General features: G+C 41.7%; 1 protein-coding gene across 1 annotated transcript in view; it reads left to right on the forward strand.

Moving 5' to 3' along the window:
- CUNH4orf33 (chromosome unknown C4orf33 homolog) overlaps positions 1 to 20,215 on the forward strand; it is a 131,578-nt gene that overhangs the window by 102,402 nt on the left and 8,961 nt on the right. The window contains exon 4 of the mRNA XM_073641666.1: positions 13,097 to 13,148. Coding sequence (XP_073497767.1) covers positions 13,097 to 13,148 — 52 coding nt within the window. The remainder of the gene's footprint in view (positions 1 to 13,096; positions 13,149 to 20,215) is intronic.

A 20,215-nucleotide genomic window follows, 5' to 3' on the forward strand; every position in this document is an offset into this window, starting at 1 on the left:
TAGATATATATGTGACATTATCTATTTATGTAAAGATATAATATATATGCTACATACAATGATCAGCCATTACACTACTACCACCGAAGGGTGACATTAATAACATTGATTACCTTGTGATATTGGCAACTGGCAAGAGGTAGAGTATATCAGGCAGCACGTAAACAGTTTCTTAAAATTTGTGTTGGAAGCAGGAAAAATAGGCAAAATTAAGGAACTGAGTGATTTTGAAATGAGCCAATGTGTCATGGCCGCGCTACTGGAAAATGGCAATTCAATGGAGGCCGTGTAATACTGTGGACAGTATTTTGCTGGATAATCATTTTGGGTTTTATGGAAAAGTGTATGTTACTTAAATTGTACCTTTTATCAAACCCTTGATGCAGAATGTCATGGCAAAATTATTCCCTAATTGTTTGAGGAACATGACAAAGGTCTTTACTTAGACTCCAAGTTCACCCAGATTCTAACACTTTAGTGCCAGTTACCAAATGACATTTAAACGTCTTGTGAAGACCCTGCCTTTACAGGTCAGGCTTTTTTTGTCCCAAGAGAAACTTAAACTTAAACATTATTAAGCAGGTGGTCCCCTGTTTTCATGATCAATTGTGGTCTCAACAGTTAATATCTATTTGATGGATCATGATAACTTCTTTATGTAATGACCGTACAAACAAGCGAGGGGGGGGGGGTGTTTATATGTAAAATCATCCTTAAAACCCGTCTTGCGGGAGGATATATGTGAATCTAATGAAAATGTAGAGTCCCTGTGGGTGGAGATAAGGGGAGGGGGAAAAAATAATAAATTACTGATAGGGGTTTGTTATAAGTCTCCAAAAATAATGGAAGCAGCGGAGAATATCCTCGTAAAGCAAATAGATGAAGCAGCGACTCAAGGAGAAGTCATTATTATGGGAGACTTCAACTACCCTGAAATACATTGGGGGACAGAAACATGTAGTTCAAGCAAAGGTAATAGGTTTTTGACAACTATGAGAGACAATTACCTTTCACAACTGGTTCAGGACCCAACAAGAAGGGGGGCACTGCTAGACCTAATATTAACCAATAGGCCAGACCGCATATCAAATATATACGAGTTGGGGGTCACTTAGGTAATAGTGATCACAAAATAATACGTTTTCATGTAACCTTTAATAAGATGTGTAGTAGAGGGGTTACAAGGACACTAAACTTCAGGAAGGCAAATTTCCAACGGTTGAGAGATGATCTTAGTGCAATAAACTGGGACGATATCCTGAGACATAAAGCTACACAAAGCAAATGGGAGACCTTTATTAGCATACTGAATAGGACCTGTGCACAATATATACCCTATGGGAATAAACATGCTAGAAATAGGAGGAAACCAATATGGCTAAATAGAGCTGTAAGGGGCGCAATAAGTGACAAAAAGAAAGCATTTAGAGAACTAAAGCAAGTAGGTAGTGATGAGGCATTAAATAAATACAGAAAATGAAATAAATTCTGTAAAAAACAAATCAAGGCAGCAAAGATTGAGGCAGAGAGAATCATTGCCAGAGAAAGTAAAAATAACCCCAAAATATTCTTTAACTACATAAATAGTAGAAAAACTAAAAAATGATAGTGTTGGCCCCCTTAAAAATAGTCTGGGTGAAATGGTGGATGAGGATGAATAAAAAGCCAATATGCTAAATTATTTTTTTTCAACCGTATTTACACAAGAAAATCGCATGACAGAAAACATGATTAGTGATGACAAAAATTCTCCATTAAATGTCACTTGCTTAACCCAGCAGGAAGTACGGCGGCGTCTAAAAATCACTAAAGTTGACAAATCCCCGGGCCCAGATGGGATACACCCGCGAGTACTGCAGGAATTAAGTAACGTCATAGATAGACCATTATTTTTAATCTTTAAAGATTCCATAATAACAGGGTCTGTACCACATGACTGGCGTATAGCAAATGTGGTGCCAATATTCAAAAAGGGGACAAAAACCGAACTTGGAAATTATAGGCCGGTAAGCTTAACCTCTACTGTGGGTAAAATCCTGGAGGGTTTCCTAAGAGATGCTATAATAGAGTATCTGAAGAAGAATAACCTCATGACCCAATATCAACATGGGTTTACAAGGGACCGTTCCTGTCAAACTAGTTCTGAACTGGACCAAGGAAATGTAGTGGATGTTGTGTATATAGACTTTTCAAAAGCTTTTGATACGGTTCCACACAAAAAGGTTGATACATAAAATGAGAACAATGAGGATAGGGGAAAATATATGTAAGTGGGTTAAGAACTGGCTCAGTGATAGGAAACAAAGGGTAGTTATTAATGGAACACACTCAGACTGGGTCTCAGTTAACAGTGGGGTACCACAGGGGTCAGTATTGGGCCCCCTTCTTTTTAACATATTTATTAATGACCTTGTAGGGGGCATAGAGAGTAATATTTCAATATCTGCAGATGACACTAAACTCTGCAGGGTAATCAATACAGAGGAGGACAATTTTATATTACAGGAGGATCTATGCAAACTAGAAGCTTGGGCTGATAAATGGCAAATGAGCTTTAATGGGGATAAATGTAAGGTAATGCACTTGGGCAGAGGAAATAAAATGTATAATTATATGCTTAAGTGAAAAAAACACTGGGCAAAACTGTAACTGAAAAAGACCTGGGTGTATTGGTGGACGACAAGCTCATGTTTAGTGGCCAGTGTCAGGCAGCTGCTGCAAAGGCAAATAAAATAATGGGATGCATTAAAAGAGGCATAGATGCTCATGAGGAGAAGATAATTTTACCTCTATACAAGTCATTAGTGCGACCACACTTAGAATACTGTGTACAGTTCTGGTCTCCGGTGTACGAGAAAGACATAGCTGAACTAGAGTGGGTGCAGAGAAGAGCGACCAAGGTTATTAGAGGACTGGGGGTCTGCAATACCAAGACAGGTTATTACACTTGGGGTTATTTACTGTGGAAAAAAGAAGGCTTAGGGGTGATCTTATTACTATGTACAAGTATATGAGGGGACAGTACAAAGACCTTTCTACTGATCTTTTTACTCTGAGGCCTGAGACGGGGACAAGGGGGCATCTTCTACGTCTGGAGGAAAGAAGGTTTAATCATAATCACAGACGGGGATTCTTTACTGTAAGAGCAGTGAGACTATGGAACTCTCTGCCCCATGATGTTGTAATGAGTGATTCACTACTAAAATTTAAGAAGGGCATGGATGCCTTTCTTGAAAAGTATAATATTACAGGTTATATATACTCGATTCCTTGACAGGGCGTTGTTCCAGGGAACTAGTCTGATTGTCGTATGGAGTCGGGAAGGAATTTTTTTCCCCAATGTGGAGCTTAGTGTTTGCCACATGGGTTTTTTGCCTTCCTCTCGATCAACATGTTAGGCTATGGGTTTAACTACATGAACTTAGGCTATGTGCACACGATGCAGAAATGAAGCAGAAAATTTCTGCATCATTTCTGCATCTCCCTGGCAGAAAAAACGCATGCAGATTGTGCATGCGTTTTTCCTGCAGAATACATGCGGATCCACATGCAGATTCACATGCGTTTCCGCATGCAGATTGACAAGCGCTTTCCAGGCGATTTTAGCATCACCTGGAAAGTGCTTGACAACTAGGTCACACTATATAAATCCATGCAAACGGCATGGATTTATATAGTGTGACCCGAGAGAGTGTATATACTTACCTCCGATGGCCCGCGCTGTCCTGCTCACTCCGTTCTCCCGGCTGCCGGCAACTTTGAATTGAAAGACCTGCCGATGTCAGCGTCACGTGACCCGTCACATGACTCTGACGTCACCGCAGGTCCTACAACTCACTGCAAGTGCCGGGAACCAAGCAGGAGCGCTGCGCGGGCCGACAGATGGTAAGTATATATATATTTTTTATTTTATTCTTGTTTTTACAGCTTTTTTAATGGTACCTGGGTGTGGATGAGACTCTCCTCTCCTCCACACTCGGGTACCATCCGCACATTAGAACGCGCCAATAACGGAAGTACGGATGCAGTCTTGCGGAATTGGCACGTTCTAATGCAAGTCAATGGCGGCGAAAACGCCGCGTTTCCGCAAAATTAAATGACATGCTGCGGATTTTTGAGCGCAGCGTTTACACTGCGGAAAAATCCGCATCATGGGCACAGCACATGCGGATTTCAATTGGGGAACATTGCTTCCCTTCTACCATGCGTTTTTCATGCGTTTCCGCGGCGTTTACGCAACTGCAAAAACGCCGCGGAAACGCATGAAATACGCATCGTGTGAACTCAGCCTTAGTCTTCCTTCAACCTTAAAAACTATGTTACTATGTTACCTTTAAAGGGGAACTGTCACCAGGTCTTGCTACCCCATCTGAGAGCAGCATAATGTAGGGGCAGAGACCCTGATTCCTGCAATGTGTCATTTACTGAGCTGCTTGCTGTTATTTTGAAAAAATCATTGTTTTATCTGCTATAGATCTACCAGTTATCTGAAAGTTGAACTCTATAACCCACTGACTGGCAGCTTTCTGCCCACTTACCGTGTACACAGAAAGCTGTCAGTCAGTGGTGGGGGCAGGGTTACACAGATCTCATGAATGTGTTTGACTACCTGGCAGTAGGATTACTTGCTCGCTAGTGATTATCTCCTGATGATAAAATAGTGATTTTATCAAAATACCGCACAAACTAGATGTTAAGATCAGAGCTCTGTGTCTCCCATATTCTAACTTCCAGGACTCTTTGTTGTTCTTTGCATTGAAAATAGTTCTTAAAAAACATATAGTCAAAGTTATTATCAGTGTTTTGCTGCAGATTAAATTTGGAGCCAATCAGATGCCTGCCTGATGCTATTGCATGATGGAACAGTATCTCCATTTCTTTCATTTATAGTATTTCTCAGCATTGAGGACACCAATAATTCCTTCCAACTCCATTTGCTGAATAGCAGACCCAAACTTGCGAGGACCCTCCGCTATGCTTCACTGTTGCCTGTAGACACTCGCTATCCAGTCTTATAGCAAACAAATTACCTTCTGTTACAGCCAAATATTTCACATTTTGATTCAACAGTGCAGAGAACCTGCTGACATTTTTCTGCACCCCAGTTCTTATGTTTTCATGCATGGTCAAGTCTCTTGACCTGATTTGCAAGTCAAATGTATGGCTTTTTGGCCACAAGTCTACCTTCTTCGCCGAACAGTACATGATCTGATGATTGACGTTTTCCAATTTGTAAGGAAAGTAAGCATGTTGTGTCTTTTATCTGCTTCATTAAGTTTTCTTGGCCGACCACTGCATCCATTGGCTTCACGGTTGTCCATTTCTAGGTGTCCTCAATGTTGAGAAATACAGGCAGATACCTATCCATCATACAAAACCATCAAGGAGGCGTTAAGGATTGGCTATAAATTTATTCTACTGCAGAATGACACCAATTTTACAGCCAATGTCATTAAAAACTCTCTTCAGCGTAAAGAAGAACAAGAAGTCCTGGAAATGAAGATATGGCCCCCACAGAGCCCTGATCTCAACATCATTTGAGTCTGTGTGGGATTACACTAAGAGACAGAAGAATTTGCACAAGCCTACATCAACAGAAGAGAAGAGTTTAGTTGTTTAGATCAACATCTCTGCCATGGTCCTTCAACAAAAACTGTGCTAGTCTTTGAAGGCAAAAGATCTTCACAACAAATATTGATTTGATTTAGATTTCTCGCATGTTCAATTTATTGATAAAAATAAACTAAAACATGTCTATTTTTGGAAGTGTTTTTACTTTGCAAAATTTTTCCACAACTGCATAAAACCTATGAACAGTATCGTGTGTGCGCGCGCTCGCATGTGTATGTTTAGGTATATATATAGGTTCCGAAATATTTGTACAGTGACACAAGTATTGGCATTTTAGCTGTTTACCAAAACATAGTCAAGAAACAGTTATATAATCAATATGGGCTTAAAGTGTAGACTCTCAGCTTTAATTTGGGATATTCACATGATAATTGGAGTAAGGGTTTAGGAATTACTGCTATGTAATATGTAGCCGTCTCTTTTTAAAGGGACCGAAAGTAACTGGACAGTTATTTTTTCAAAAGCTCTGTGATGGGCTGCATGCATCAATTCAGCAGGTAAAATGTCTGTAGCTGATTCTAAATGTGGCATTTACATTTGGAAGCTGTTGCTGTGAACCCACAACATGCGATCAAAGGATCTGTCAATGGAAGAGAAGATAGCAGAAATGTTAGGAGTGGCGAAATCAACAGTTTGGCTATGTGCACATGAAGTGTTTTTGACGCATTTTCGTGGCGTGTTTTCCGCCGCGCAATCGCTGCAAAAACGCTTGTTAATAGGTCTGCCAACTATAGCAATGCTAATCCTGATGTGCTGTGCACATGATGCAGAAATTTCCGCTCAGGATTAGCATTGCGGAAAAAAACGCAGCAGGACGATTATGCCCAGTGTTCCCGGAGCATTTCCCACTCATTGACTTTAATTGAAACGCAACAAATCCACAGGTTTAATATTTATACCTGCGGATTTGCTGAGTTTCAATTAAAGCCAATGAGCGGGAAACGCTCCAGAAACGCGGTGCGGGTTGTACCCAGGTCGGGAGAGGAGAACTATAACGCCTCTCATCCGACAGCCTTTTTTCGCTGATAGCAGTGATAGTGGCGCTGCTGAGGGGAGCAGTAGTTCTCCTCAGCAGAGCTGGGAACCACCGGCAGTGAAAAAAAGTGAAAAACAAATAAACCATCTTATACTCACCTGTCCGGCGGTCCTCGGTCCTGGCTATCCTCTCCTGCTGGCGGTATACTGCGGGAAGCGAGCTCGCTTCCCGCAGTATACTGTGCTTCCAGGACCTGCGGTCTTGTGAGCGATCAGCTGATCGCTCATGTGACCTCACCCTGGGAACACTCTGAAGAATGTTCCCAGGGTACTGGTGGTGAGAGCTCATCAGGGCTGAACAGCTGATCTTCAGCTGGTGAACCCCAGTGACCTCCTGCACAGCAATGTGCACAGACGGGTGATTTTACACCCCTGTCAGTATCCACTGCTCTAGAAGTGACCCAGATCGCCGTGGGACAATCCTTGGCGGTATGTGGACGGCGGCTTTGACGGCGGACAGGTGAGGGATATGGTTATTTGCTATTTTATGTTTTTTTCAGAAGATCAATGGCTTCACGGACCCGTACAATAATTTTTTTTTTTTTTAAAAAGTGTGTTTTTTATTTAATTAAAATACTTTATTTTGCCCGTGTATTTATTGAAAAAGCGGTGAACGGTTTACTGCGCGGTTAGTAATGGAGGCGTCTTATAGACGCCCTACATTACGAACCTGGGCTTCACGTCAGCCGCCAATACAAGGCTGACGTGAACCCCAACCCCATTATCCCACTCGCCACCACTACAGGGCAGTGGGAAGAGCGAAGGCTAAGCGCCAGATTTGGCGCATCTTATGGACTGCTGAGGAGTGATATTAATAGCCGCGGAGGGGGCTAGTATTCATGGCCCCTTCCCTGGCTATTAATATCAGCCCACAGCTGTCTGTTTAGCCTTTTCTGGTTAGATTTTATAGGGGAACTCCACTTAAATTTTTTTCTAGGGTCCCCCTGTAATCTAGCCAGTAAAGGCTAAACAAACAGCTGTGTGCTGATATTAATAGCCAGGGAACATTTTTGGCTAATGGCCCCTTCCCCGGCTACTAATATCAGCCCCCAACAGTTGGCTTTCCCTCTGCTCGTTATAAAAATGACGCGGGAGCCCAAGCCATTTTTTTATTTCAATTTTAGGCTCTGTGCCCTTGATCCGGATGTAGCAGCTCTTTGGACGCGTATTATTGCTGCGTCCAAAATGTTGCATTCTATTGAACGCAGGTAAATCCGCATGTGTTCACTGAACCATGCATATTACCGCATTCAATACATTCTAGTGGTCAAATTTCTCTTGCAGAGACTAGCGACTCCGCTAGAGAATTTGACATGCTACGGTCCTGAAAGACCCGCCGCATGTAAGTGTCCACGGGTGATTCGCAGCCTCTGATGCACGCATAGTGGACATGGGATTTCTAGAAATCCCATCAACTATGCTGTAACGTCTGGACGCTGCGGGTTTGACGCTGTATAAACACGCAGAGTCAAACCTGCAGCGGCTCCTGACCGTGGCCACATACCCAAACTCACCCGCAGCATGTCAATTTCTGTACCGGACACGCTAGTCTCCACTGCAGATTTTGACCGATTTGAGTGTCATTATATGCGGTGGATTCACGTGTACCGATAACAAAAGTGCGGCATTAGAACACACCGTGTTTTGGACGCAACAAAAATACGCTGCGTCGAAAGCGCTGCTGAGTGCTGATTGTGGGGACGTAGCGGCTAACGAACCAACTGTGAGCTGCTGGTAATGGCCAGGGACCATGTTTGCAAATGGCACCTTCCCAGGCTAAAAATAGCAGCTCACAGCAGGCGCATAAAGTACATGAATAGAAATGCCAATGAATATTGGGTGTATGGGATCAGCTGACACCCAGCTCTTTTGTTTGGTGATGTCAAGGTGTCAATCAGACATTTCCTTCATGACCAAACCTAATTAAAGTAAAGTAAAGAGTTAAATAAACACACAGACACAGAGCAAAGACTTTATTCAAAATACAACAGACACATTCTTTAATCATTTAAATTAACCAATATACTCACCCCAGTTCTGATGGTAATCCAAGGGTTTAAGCAATGTCCCACTAATGACTTTATTTAACTCCAAAAAGCATTCATTGATGTACAAAAACGCGCGTCAAAAAATGTGCGGCATTTCTGGAGCTCTTTTCCTGCCAAGGAGATGCAGAAATGCTCAGGAAATTTCTGCTTCAAATCCTTATCTGCGCACATAGCCTTTGTTACATTCTGCAAAACAGAGTGCACTGGTGAGCTTGGGAACTCAAAAATGCCTGGACATCCACGGTTACAACAGAATCCTTTCCATGATGAAGACAAACCCATTCACAACATCCATCCAAGTGAAGAACACTCTCCAGGATGTACAGTACAGACCAAAAGTTTGGACACCTTCTCATTTAAAGATTTTTCTGTATTTTCATGACTTTGAAAATTGTACATTCACACTGAAGGCATCAAAACTATGAATTAACACATGTGGAATTATATACTTAACAAAAAAGTGTGACACAACTGAAAATATGTCTTATATTCTAGGTTCTTCAAAGTAGCCACCTTTTTCTTTGATAACTGCTTTGCACACTCTTTGCATTCTCTTGATGAGCTTCAAGAGGTAGTCACCGGAAATCGATTTCACTTCACAGTGTGCCCTGTCAGGTTTAATAAGTGGGATTTCTTGCCTTATAAATGGGGTTGGGACCATCAGTTGTGTTGTGCAGAAGTCTGGTGGATACACAGCTGATAGTCCTCCTGAATAGACTGTTAGAATTTGTATTATGGCAAGAAAAAAGCAGGTAAGTAAAGAAAAACGAGTGGCTATCATTACTTTAAGAAATGAAGGTCAGTCAATGCGAAAAATTGGGAAAACTTTGAAAGTGTCCCCAAGTGCAGTTGCAAAAACCTTAAATCGCTACAAAGAAACTGGCTCACTTGAGGACCGCCCCAGGAAAAGAGGACCAAGAGTCACCTCTGCTTCTGAGGATAAGATTATCCGAGTCACCAGCCTCAGAAACAGCAGCTCAGATTAGAGACCAGGTCAATGTCACACAGAGTTCTAGCAGCAGACACATCTCTTCAACAACTGTTAAGAGGAGACTTTGTGCAGCAGGCCTTCATGGTAAAATAGCTGCTAGGAAACCACTGCTAAGGACAGGCAACAAGCAGAAGAGACTTGTTTGGGCTAAAGAACACAAGGAATGAACATTAGACCAGTGGAAATCTGTGCTTTGGTCTGATGAGTCCAAATTTGAGATCTTTGGTTTCAACCACCATGTCTTTGTGCGACGCAGAAAAGGTGAACGGATGGACTCTACATGCCTGGTTTCCACCGTGAAGCATGGAGGAGCAGGTGTGATGGTGTGGGGGTGCTTTTCTGGTGACACTGTTGGGGATTTATTCAAAATTGAAGGCATACTGAACCAGCATGGCTACCACAGCATCTTGCAGCGGCATGCTATTCCATCCGGTTTGCATTTAGTTGGACCATCATTTATTTTTCAACAGGACAATGACCCCAAACACACCTCCAAGCTTTGTAAGGGCTATTTGACCAAGAAGGAGAGTGATGGGGTGCTACGCCAAATGACATGGCCTCCACAGTCACCAGACCTGAACCCAATTGAGATGGTTTGGGGTGAGCTGGACCTCAGAGTGAAGGCAAAAGGGCCAACAAGTGCTAAGCATCTCTGGGAACTCCTTCAAGATTGTTGGAAGACCATTTCCGGTGACTACCTCTTGAAGCTCATCAAGAGAATGCCAAGAGTGTGCAAAGCAGTCATCAAAGCAAAAGGTGGCTACTTTGAAGAACCTAGATTATAAGCCATATTTTCAGTTGTTTCACATTTTTTTGTTAAGTATATAATTCCACATGTGTTAATTCATAGTTTTGCTGCCTTCAGTGTGAATGTACAATTTTCATAGTCATGAAAATACAGAAAAATCTTTAAATGAGAAGGTGTGTCCAAACTTTTGGTCTGTACTGTAGGTGTTTCAGTATCTAAGTCTAACATAACGAGAAGACTTGATGAGAGCAAATACAGAAGGTTCATCACAAGGTGCAAACCATTAATCAACCTTAAAAATGGAAAGGCCAGATTTAGACTTTGCCAAAAAAATCTAAAGAAGTCAGCCCTGTTCTGGAAAAGCATTTGTTGGACAGATGAAACTAAGATCAACTTGTACCGGTATGCTGGGAAGAAGAAAGTATGGAAAAGGCTTGCAATGGTTCAAAGCACACCCCATCCTCTGTAAAACATGGTGGAGGCAGTGTGATGTCATGGGCATGTATGTCTTCCAGTAGCACTGGGTCACTAGTGTTTATTGATGATGTGATTGAAGACAGAAGCAGCCGGATGAATTCTGAAGTGTACAGGGCTGTACTCTCTGCTCAGATAGCATGGTTGATTGGACAGCACTTCATAGTCCAGATGGACAATGACCCAAATTATCCTGCAAAAGTAATGCAGGAGTTTTTTAAGGCAAAGAAGTGGAATATTCTGCAATGACCGAGTCAGTCACCAGATCTCAACCCCATCGAGCAGCATTTCACATGCTTAAGACAAAACTTAAGGCAGAAAGACAAACAAGCAACAACTGAAGTCAGCTGCGTAAAGGCCGGGCAAAGCATCACAAAGAAGGAAACCCAGTGTTTGGTGACGTCCATGGCTTCTAGATTTCAGGTAGTCATTGCCTGCAAAGGATTCTCTACAAAGTATTAAAAATGAACATTTTATTTATGGTAAAGTTAATTAATCCAATTACTTTTGAATCCCTGAAATGAAGTGGCTATGTAGAAATATGGTTGCAATTTCTAAATGTTTCACAGGATAGTTTTATTCTACCCTATTAAAGCACCAGTCCAGCTTTATTTTTTTTATTGCAGCGCTGGAGTGGTGCTTCTAATGTAAGGTCCCAGCCCTCAGTCTTAGAATTACCCGCTGCCGTCTTCACCATCTTATCGCCACTGCCAGATCACTCCAGTGTTTTCTGGATCGAGCTGGAGATCACTTTTCATTAAGTCTATGAGGGTCTCGTTCTGTCTTAGACTTGCTTTGAGAGCTTGTGACGTAACTTCTGACTTGTGGCCAGTCAGAAGTTGCTGTCACAAGATGGTGCCGCGGGACTGGAGCGGCGCTGAAAAAAGTGAATACGGCGGCGAGTAAGTATCAGACTAGGGGCATGGACCTTATGTTAGAAGCACCTCTCAAGCGCTGAAAAAAAAATGCTGGAGTGGTGCTTTAATTAACCCTAAAAATCTACACTTCAGTTGCATCTCTGGGTCCGAGGGGTGTTGCTGGTCCTGGTCTGGTGCCGCGCTTCTTCTTTCAATGTCATCCTCCTCTCTTCTGCTTCGTGTGGATAACGCATCCTACATCATCCACACAGGGTCCCTGGCATCCGCTCCTGCACAGGCGTACTTCTCTGCTCTGACTAGGGCAAAGTAAAGTACTGCAGTGCGCATGCGCCGGTTCTCTTTGACCTTTCCTGGTGCATGCGCACTGCAGTACTTTGCTCTCCCCTCAACAGGGCAGAGAAGTATGCCTGCGCAGGAGCGCCATGCCAGGGAGACTGTGTGGATGACGTAGCATGCGTCATCCACACAAAGCAAGAAGGAGGACGGCATTGAGAAGAAGACTGGAGGCACCGGACCAGGACCAGCAACACCCCTCGGACCGGACCGCCCCGCAGGTGAGTATTTTTTTTTTTTTTTTTCTTTTGTTGCAGGCCGGATCGAGGGCATATACACCGCATATTAGTATGCTGTATATGAGGTCTGAAAGGTGGTGGCCATATCTCATATGGGGCAATCCTGGCGACAGTTTCCCTTTAAATCAAAATAGTGACATGCAGAGCTGAAAATCACAAGTATTCTGTCACTGTCCAAATATTTATCTTTATATTCCTATCTAAGATTCGGCCACTGTTCAAATATCTTTCTTGGTCTCTCTCTTTTTCTAAACACGCATATTAGAGAGCAAGAGAGACATATATGTGTGTGTGTGTGTGTATATACACCTATATTAGAAATGGCCAAAAGAATGTGCTATATAAATGCCTGAGTTCTCTTCCTATAAAGGTTCATTCCTTCTACAATATCCTGAGTTTTCCTCCTATAAAGGTTCATTCCTTGTACAAAATATTGAACCAAAGCTTGTCCTAAAAGTGTAAAGTACAGGCTATTATTCCACTCGTTAAGAACCAAAGGAGGCTCCTGCAGGAGAGTAGCTTTTCATCAGAATGAGCTGTAATCTTATAAATAGCGGTGCAGCGCTGGCTTAGCATTATGCCGTTGTGCCGGTGCCGCTGTGTGCGCAGTGTGAAACAATCATACCTGTATTACATGTTTCTCTTTTCAGCTGTAGAATTAAGGTACTTATCCTAGAATTGACTCTAGTATAGACTGCTGTGCATTTTTATTTTTGCAGGCACGGGCATCATTTGGTGCTGCTTCTCTCACAACGCAGGAATATTTGGAAGGTAAGTGAGGGTAATGGTTTTGCGGAGTCTCCAATCCTGCTGAGCAGCCTGAAACGTGGATCATAAACATTTAAAACAGCTGAAAATCAGATCCACAACACGGCACCGCAGAAGAGCAAATGAGCTACCTGGAGGATCGTCTGCCTTCTCCATCCTCGTACTTTCATTCCTAGTCTTTCCCTGCCAACAGCCATTTAATAAAATGAAATTTCTAATTAAAGCTGGCATATTCTGCACAACACAGTTGTCCGCTATAAAACAGGAGGGCGGGCGAAGATTAGGGATAATACAGTTTGGAAACCTTTAGCTTCCTCCTTTCTTCTTAGCTCCATGAATAATTAGTGGTGATTTGCCAAATTTAGAATGTGTCTGCGCTCTGCAGCTCTTGGCTTCATCGCAGGATGATTAGATCTAATTGATAATTTGAACAGAGTGTTAAGAGCATCTGTATAACCCCAGACGTAATGGCAGCTTCACATTCATTGGTGGAAATGTAATAGAAGTGTGTAGCATGGCTGTATATACCAACTACTATCAGTGCTGACAAGTACAAGGGATGGAAAATTAAACATTGCCCGTATAACATAAAATAAAACATGTCACCACAGAGGTATCTATTTTTTTTTAAAGGGTCTTATTTTCCGTTAAATGTTTTTTTTCCAGGGTATAATATTGATAGTGGCGGTCTAGCCCATGTGGCCGCCGTATTTCCTGACAGCGTTATTTCTATTATCTGCAGCTCAGCCTAAGGTCAACTTCATTTACTTGAAGGGGAAGATTCCTAGTGATCCATGTGGGAAGTAATCTAAGATGAGCATCTAACTGTCCACCGCAATTGGCCCACGTAGCCCTTTGCTGTACGTGTCAGCTTGTACCGAAATAAAATGTCACCTAAAGTCTACCTTATTTTGATAAAAAAAAGATTTACCCCCTGGAAATGATTTTCCTAATTGTTATCATTGTTGATAAAGTTGTTATACACAGGTTTTTGGAAATTTACATACAATCAGAATAGCACTTATTGCATTGTCCACAAATCCTGTCTGACAGTGTCTTAGGGTCCTAATATCACTCTCCTTACCACTGTATGGTGCTTTGTCAACACACTGTTTTTTCTTAGAAGCATTTTGTACCTATTGTACATGTTCAGAGGCCCTGGGAGCTATAGTATAAGTCTTAGGCTGCATTCACAAAAAACATGTGAAATGTCCATGTGTACTACTGAAATATATGCAAATGTACACCCATGGGCTTTACAACTCTGTTGCCAGTGTTGTATATTTATGGCACAAGTAGGAAAGGGTTAAGGGTAGAGAACTTCCTAGATAAAATTCCGACAGTTTACCCACCCTATTTTTTTATTTTTTTTTAATCAGGAAGATATCAGAATTATTTTTGTGCTTTACTTATAGCATTTTAAGATTTCTGATTTAGTTTGCAGTTTTTTTTACCAGACAGTCAAAATGTGTGGCCCAAAAAAATAGAATAAAGTTATTTTAAATCTAAAAACGTGTTTGCTACAAGTAGGACTCTGTTCATTGAAGAGAATAGGGAGATGTTCTGCTGTACTCGGCAGCGATCCCTACTAGTGTTGAGCGAGTATGTTCTGTACCGAGTATGCTCTGGCTGAGCTCCGAGTATTTACAGCTGCTTGGTGATATGTTTGAATCGCTCCCATGTGCATGATTTGCAACTGTTTGGCAGCTTTATTACATGTGAGGAATGTGTAAGAAATAGACATTCCACACATGTATTAAAACTGTCAAACAGTCGCAAATCATGCACACGGGAGCGATTCAAACATATCACCGAGAAACTGTAAATACTCGGAGCTCAGCCCGAGCATACTCGACGAAAGGGTTAACAGAACATACTCTCTCAACATTAATCCCTACCCATTGCGCGTTGAAAAAAGCTGTTCGATGGGATTATTGAGTGTTAGATCCCCCATTAATCTAATATTGATGACCTGTCAAAAAGAATAGCTGTAAAATGTGATACAATGGTCATCACCAAAGAAAAAGTGGAGTGCTAGTCAAGTATACTAAAAACCACTAACTTGTATATAGAAAAATATACATGCATGCAGAAAGAGGCCGGGTTTTCTAAGAATGTAATAAAATGGCCCCCGTCACGTAATTCAAACGGCAGCCTGTCCTCGTCAAAAGTCAAGACTGGCTGCAGTCTGGAGAAACACAGCTCCCGAGACCTGTGTCTCACTCAACTCACAGAAGAGCTGACTCGTAATCACAAATATATCGATGAGTCAAGAAGGGCTGTGACATGAGAAGAAATAAATCTTCTCTTTGGCTGACTGTGCACCAAGGATTTTTCTCTCCAGCCTCAGTCATTCGTGTTTCTAAAGCATGCAACCCATTCTCACACACGACTAGGAAAGCCTGCCATTTGAATTACATAATGAGGCTCATTTATTACATTCTCAGAGAACCCATTTTAAATACAAAATTGATGCAAATAACAACATAACCAAAATCCACAGTAGCAGAAAAGTGGGCATAAAAGATATATTAAATGTTTTTTATATTAATTAGTGACCAGTTTTGTCTGCTAGATCTCTTAATCTGGTTTTACTTTATCTTGTATTAATTTCCTTAATTCCATTTATATTCTAGGCATTGGCATGGTTATCTCCCTTGCCTGCCTTCTTGGACAGGAGTTTTGTGTGTGTCATTTAATGTTTCTTTTTTGTCATGTTTTGTATTAGTATAGATCTTGGTTATGTTATTTTTATTTAATTTTATACTGAATAAAGTGTTGATTAATTGTATCTGGAGTTTGTCCTCTTTCTGCATGCATGTATTTTTTTCTATACATCAGCTATCGAAGAATAGGTCATGAATATCTTGTGACTGGACAACCCTGTAACTGTTTTTGACAAAAAAGTATATATAACAAATGTATCTATGCACACATATGTCTAGTGTGTCCTTTAGGAAAATGCCAGGTTGATATGTGTCTACTTGATACTTGATATGTGTCTCCTGCTTTGAGCAGGGGGTTGGACCAGATGACCTAGGAGGTCCCTTCCAACTCTACCATTCTATGATTCTATGATACTTTAATTTCAAAGGTATCCAGTTAAAAAAAAAAAAGTGTGTTGTTTTCATTTTTACAGTGGATACCATTACAATATTGTATATGGCACCCTGGATGTTGTAGGGTTTACTCATTCAGCTGCTTTTGAGGTAGGCACAGGAAGCAGTTTGTTTAAAAATGTCCAAGGCAGGTTTATTATAACTCCATAAACCGCTCCGTATAAGCAAAACAAAACACAGCCTTGTCTGGCACAGAGTAACAAAACAGAAAATAAACAGTCCATGCAGTACTGCGGGTTCGCCCGCTCACAGTCAGTGCCCTGTAGCACAGACACGCTGGAGGTCTCCACACCTCCAGCCACAGACACTGAATGAGACACTCGGTCTCCATTTTATGTACAAAAAACACACCCTGGGGTGGGGATATGTGAGCAGCCATTCCCTCCCATCTCTTATGACTGCTCGTAAAAACCGGCCCTGATACTCCCTATTAAACCTCTCAGCACTATATGCACTGGAGCATGCTTTCCCGGGTTTACATCACCAAAGCTACCAACCTCAGTGATAAATATCTCACCTCAAAGACCTGTCCGGCAGCCATCTTGCAACATATACATCAGAAAGTACTCCCAACATGTATACTAATGATGCAGAGGCGTATCTAGGGTTTTGGTTCAAGGGGGGCGAAACTTATAAGTGTCCCTCTAACCAGGTAACCCTGGTTACAACTACGGTGGTGCACCCTAATAGTGGATGTAGGAGAGCCTCAGGAAATGACCGCACTGTTACTAAAAAATCTCTATACAAAGACCAACACTGATATTACTGCCATATGGTGACCATATAGTGGTAGATACCAGTACTGCAGAATACATAAGAGATTACTGTACAGTTACAGATTGTGACTTACACCTGACGTTCTTTCTGATGGAGTCGTTCACTTTTTCCATCTTTTCTATGTGGCCCAGAACGATATGTCAACTTCTTCCAGCCTGGACTCTGATGCAGAGGTTGCAACAAAGACACATTTGACGTCTCACATTTCCAGCATCGTCCCCATCTATCCCCACCCTGCACAAACTCCTTATCCTGCTGATACCCCAATGCTGCTTCAGTATGTGACTTTATTACTACTTTGTGCCCTCTAATTTTTCCTAATACTGTAGCCCTAGATTTCCCTTTCATTGCACTCAAAGTATGATACAACCCCTGGCAAAAATTATGGAATCACCGGACTCGGAGGATGTTCATTTAGTTGTTTAATGTGGTTGAAAAAAAGCAGATCACAGACATAGCACAAAACTAAAGTCATGTCAAATGGCAACTTTAGGGCTTTAAGAAACACTAAAAGAAATCAAGATTAAAAATGTGGTACTCAGTAAGGGTAATTTTTTTCAGACCAAGCAGAGGAAAAAAATTATGGAATCACTCAATTCTGAGGAAAAAAATATGGAATCATGAAAAACAAACACTCAAAAGAACACTCCAATACATCACTAGTATTTTGTTGCACCACCTCTGGCTTTAATAACAGCTTGCAGTCTCTGAGGCATGGACTTAATTAGTGACAAACAGTACTCTTCATCAATCTGGCTCCAACTTTCTCTGATTGCTGTTGCCAGATCAGCTTTGCAGGTTGGAGCCCTGTCATGGACCATTTTCTTCAACTTCCACCAAAGATTTTCTATTGGATTGAGATCTGGACTATTTGCAGGCCATGACATTAACCTTATGTGTCTTCTTTCAATAAATATTTTCACAGTTCTTGCTCTAGGGCAGGATGCATTATCATCTTGAAAAATTATGTCATCATCCCCAAACATCCTTTCAATTGATGGGATAAGAAAACTGTCCAAAATATCAAATATTGAAGATGTAATGACAGCCATCTCCCCAGTGCCTTTACCTGACATAAAAAAAAGATAATTAGCTCATATCACCTGATACTCACAGGAATCCCAGGCTCACGGATTAGTGTCCAGCATACACTTGCAAGGATATATAAAGAAGGTAAAATCCGGTGCCACATGCAATAAATCCTTTTATTCCAAAATTAAAAATCACAACATGTCCCTAGGAGGGGAACAACTGGACGCGTTTCGAGGACACAGCCCCTTATTCGTCCATTTTATTTACCTGCCATGCGGCCCCCTATCGTCAATGACTGTGGAAATTTGCATGTTCTCTTCATGCAGTCATCTTTATAAATCTCATTGGAACGGCACCAAACAAAAGTTCCAGCATCATCACCTTGCCCAATGCAGATTCGCGATTCATCACTGAATATGACTTTCATCCAGTCATTGACAGTCCACGATTGCTTTTCCTTAGCCTAGTGTAACCTTGTTTTTTTCTGTTTAGGTGTTAATGATGGCTTATGTTTAGCTTTTCTGTATGTAAATCTCATTTCCTTTAGGCGGTTTCTTACAGTTCGGTCACAGACATTGACTCCAGTTTCCTCCCATTCGTTCCTCATTTGTTTTGTTGTGCATTTCCTTTTTTGGCGACATATTGCTTTAAGTTTCCGGTCTTGACGCTTTGGTGTCTTCCTTGGTCTACCAGTATGTTTGCCTTTAACAACCTTCCCATGTTGCTTGTATTTGGTCCAGATTTTAGACACCGCTGACTGTGAACAACCAACATCTTTTGCAACATTGCTTGATGATTTACCGTCTTTTAACAGTTTGATAATCCTTTCCTTTGTTTTAATTGACATCTCTCGTGTTGGAGCCATGATTCATGTCAGTCCACTTGGTGCAACAGCTCTCCAAGGTGTGATCACTCCTTTTTAGATGCAGACTAACGAGCAGATCTAATTTGATGCAGGTGTTAGTTTTGGAAATGAAAATTTCCAGGGTGATTCCATAATTTTTTCCCTCTGCTTGGTCTGAAAAAAATTACCCTTACTGAGTACCACATTTTTAATCTTGATTTCTTTTAGTGTTTCTTAAAGCCCTAAAGTTGCCATTTGAAATGACTTTAGTTTTGTGCCATGTCTGTGATCTGCTTTTTTTCAACAACATTAAACAACTGAATGAACATCCTCTGAGCCCTGTGATTCCATAATTTTTGCCAGGGGTTGTACCAACAAAAGTTCCCCACAAACACTGTAAGATACCCCGACAGTGAATTCCTTCACAGTACCCTTCACACGCACAGTATGATGACCCTACTGTACCCCACCTCTCAACTTCCCCAGAAAGTAACGTGACCTGAACACAGTATGATCCCCCAACTGTGACCCCACACAGCCCTCCATGCAGTATAATAGGCCTACATATAGTATAATGGCCCCACACCGCTCCACACTGTATAATGGCCCCACACAGCCCTCCACACAGTATGATGAACCTCACACAAACCTTCACACTGTATAATTGCTTGTATACAGTATAAAGGCTCCTACATAACTCTCCAAATATTATAATAGCCCCCACATAGCCTTCCATATGGTATTATGTACTCCCCATAGTCCTCCATATAGCATAATGCACCCTATAGTCCTCCATACAGTATAATGCTCTCCCCAAAGTCCTCCATACAGTATGATGCACTCCCCATAGTCCTCCATACAATATAATTCTCTACCCATAGTCCTCCATACAGTACAATGCTCTCCTCATAGTCCTCCATACAGTATAATGCTCTCCCCATAGTCCTCCATACAGTATACTGTACTCCGCATAGTCCTCCATACAGTATAATGTACTCCTCATAGTCCTCCATACAGTATCATGTACCCCCCATAGTCCTGCAAACAGTATAATGTGCCCCTATAGTCCTCCATACAGTAAAATGCTCTCCCCATAGTCATCCATACAGCATAATGCGCTCCCCAGTCATCCATACAATATAATGCGCTCCTCATAGTTATCCATACAGTATCCTGCGCTCCCCGTAGTCCTCCATACAGTATACTGCTCTCCTCACAATCATCCATACAGTATAATGTGCTCCCCATAATCATTCATACAGTATAATGCGCCCCCCATTCAGTATAATGCGCCCCCC

Source organism: Phyllobates terribilis, unplaced genomic scaffold (assembly GCF_046119375.1).
Source record: "Phyllobates terribilis strain yellow unplaced genomic scaffold, ASM4611937v1 Scaffold_1__5_contigs__length_1240528914, whole genome shotgun sequence".
NCBI lineage: Eukaryota > Metazoa > Chordata > Amphibia > Anura > Dendrobatidae > Phyllobates > Phyllobates terribilis.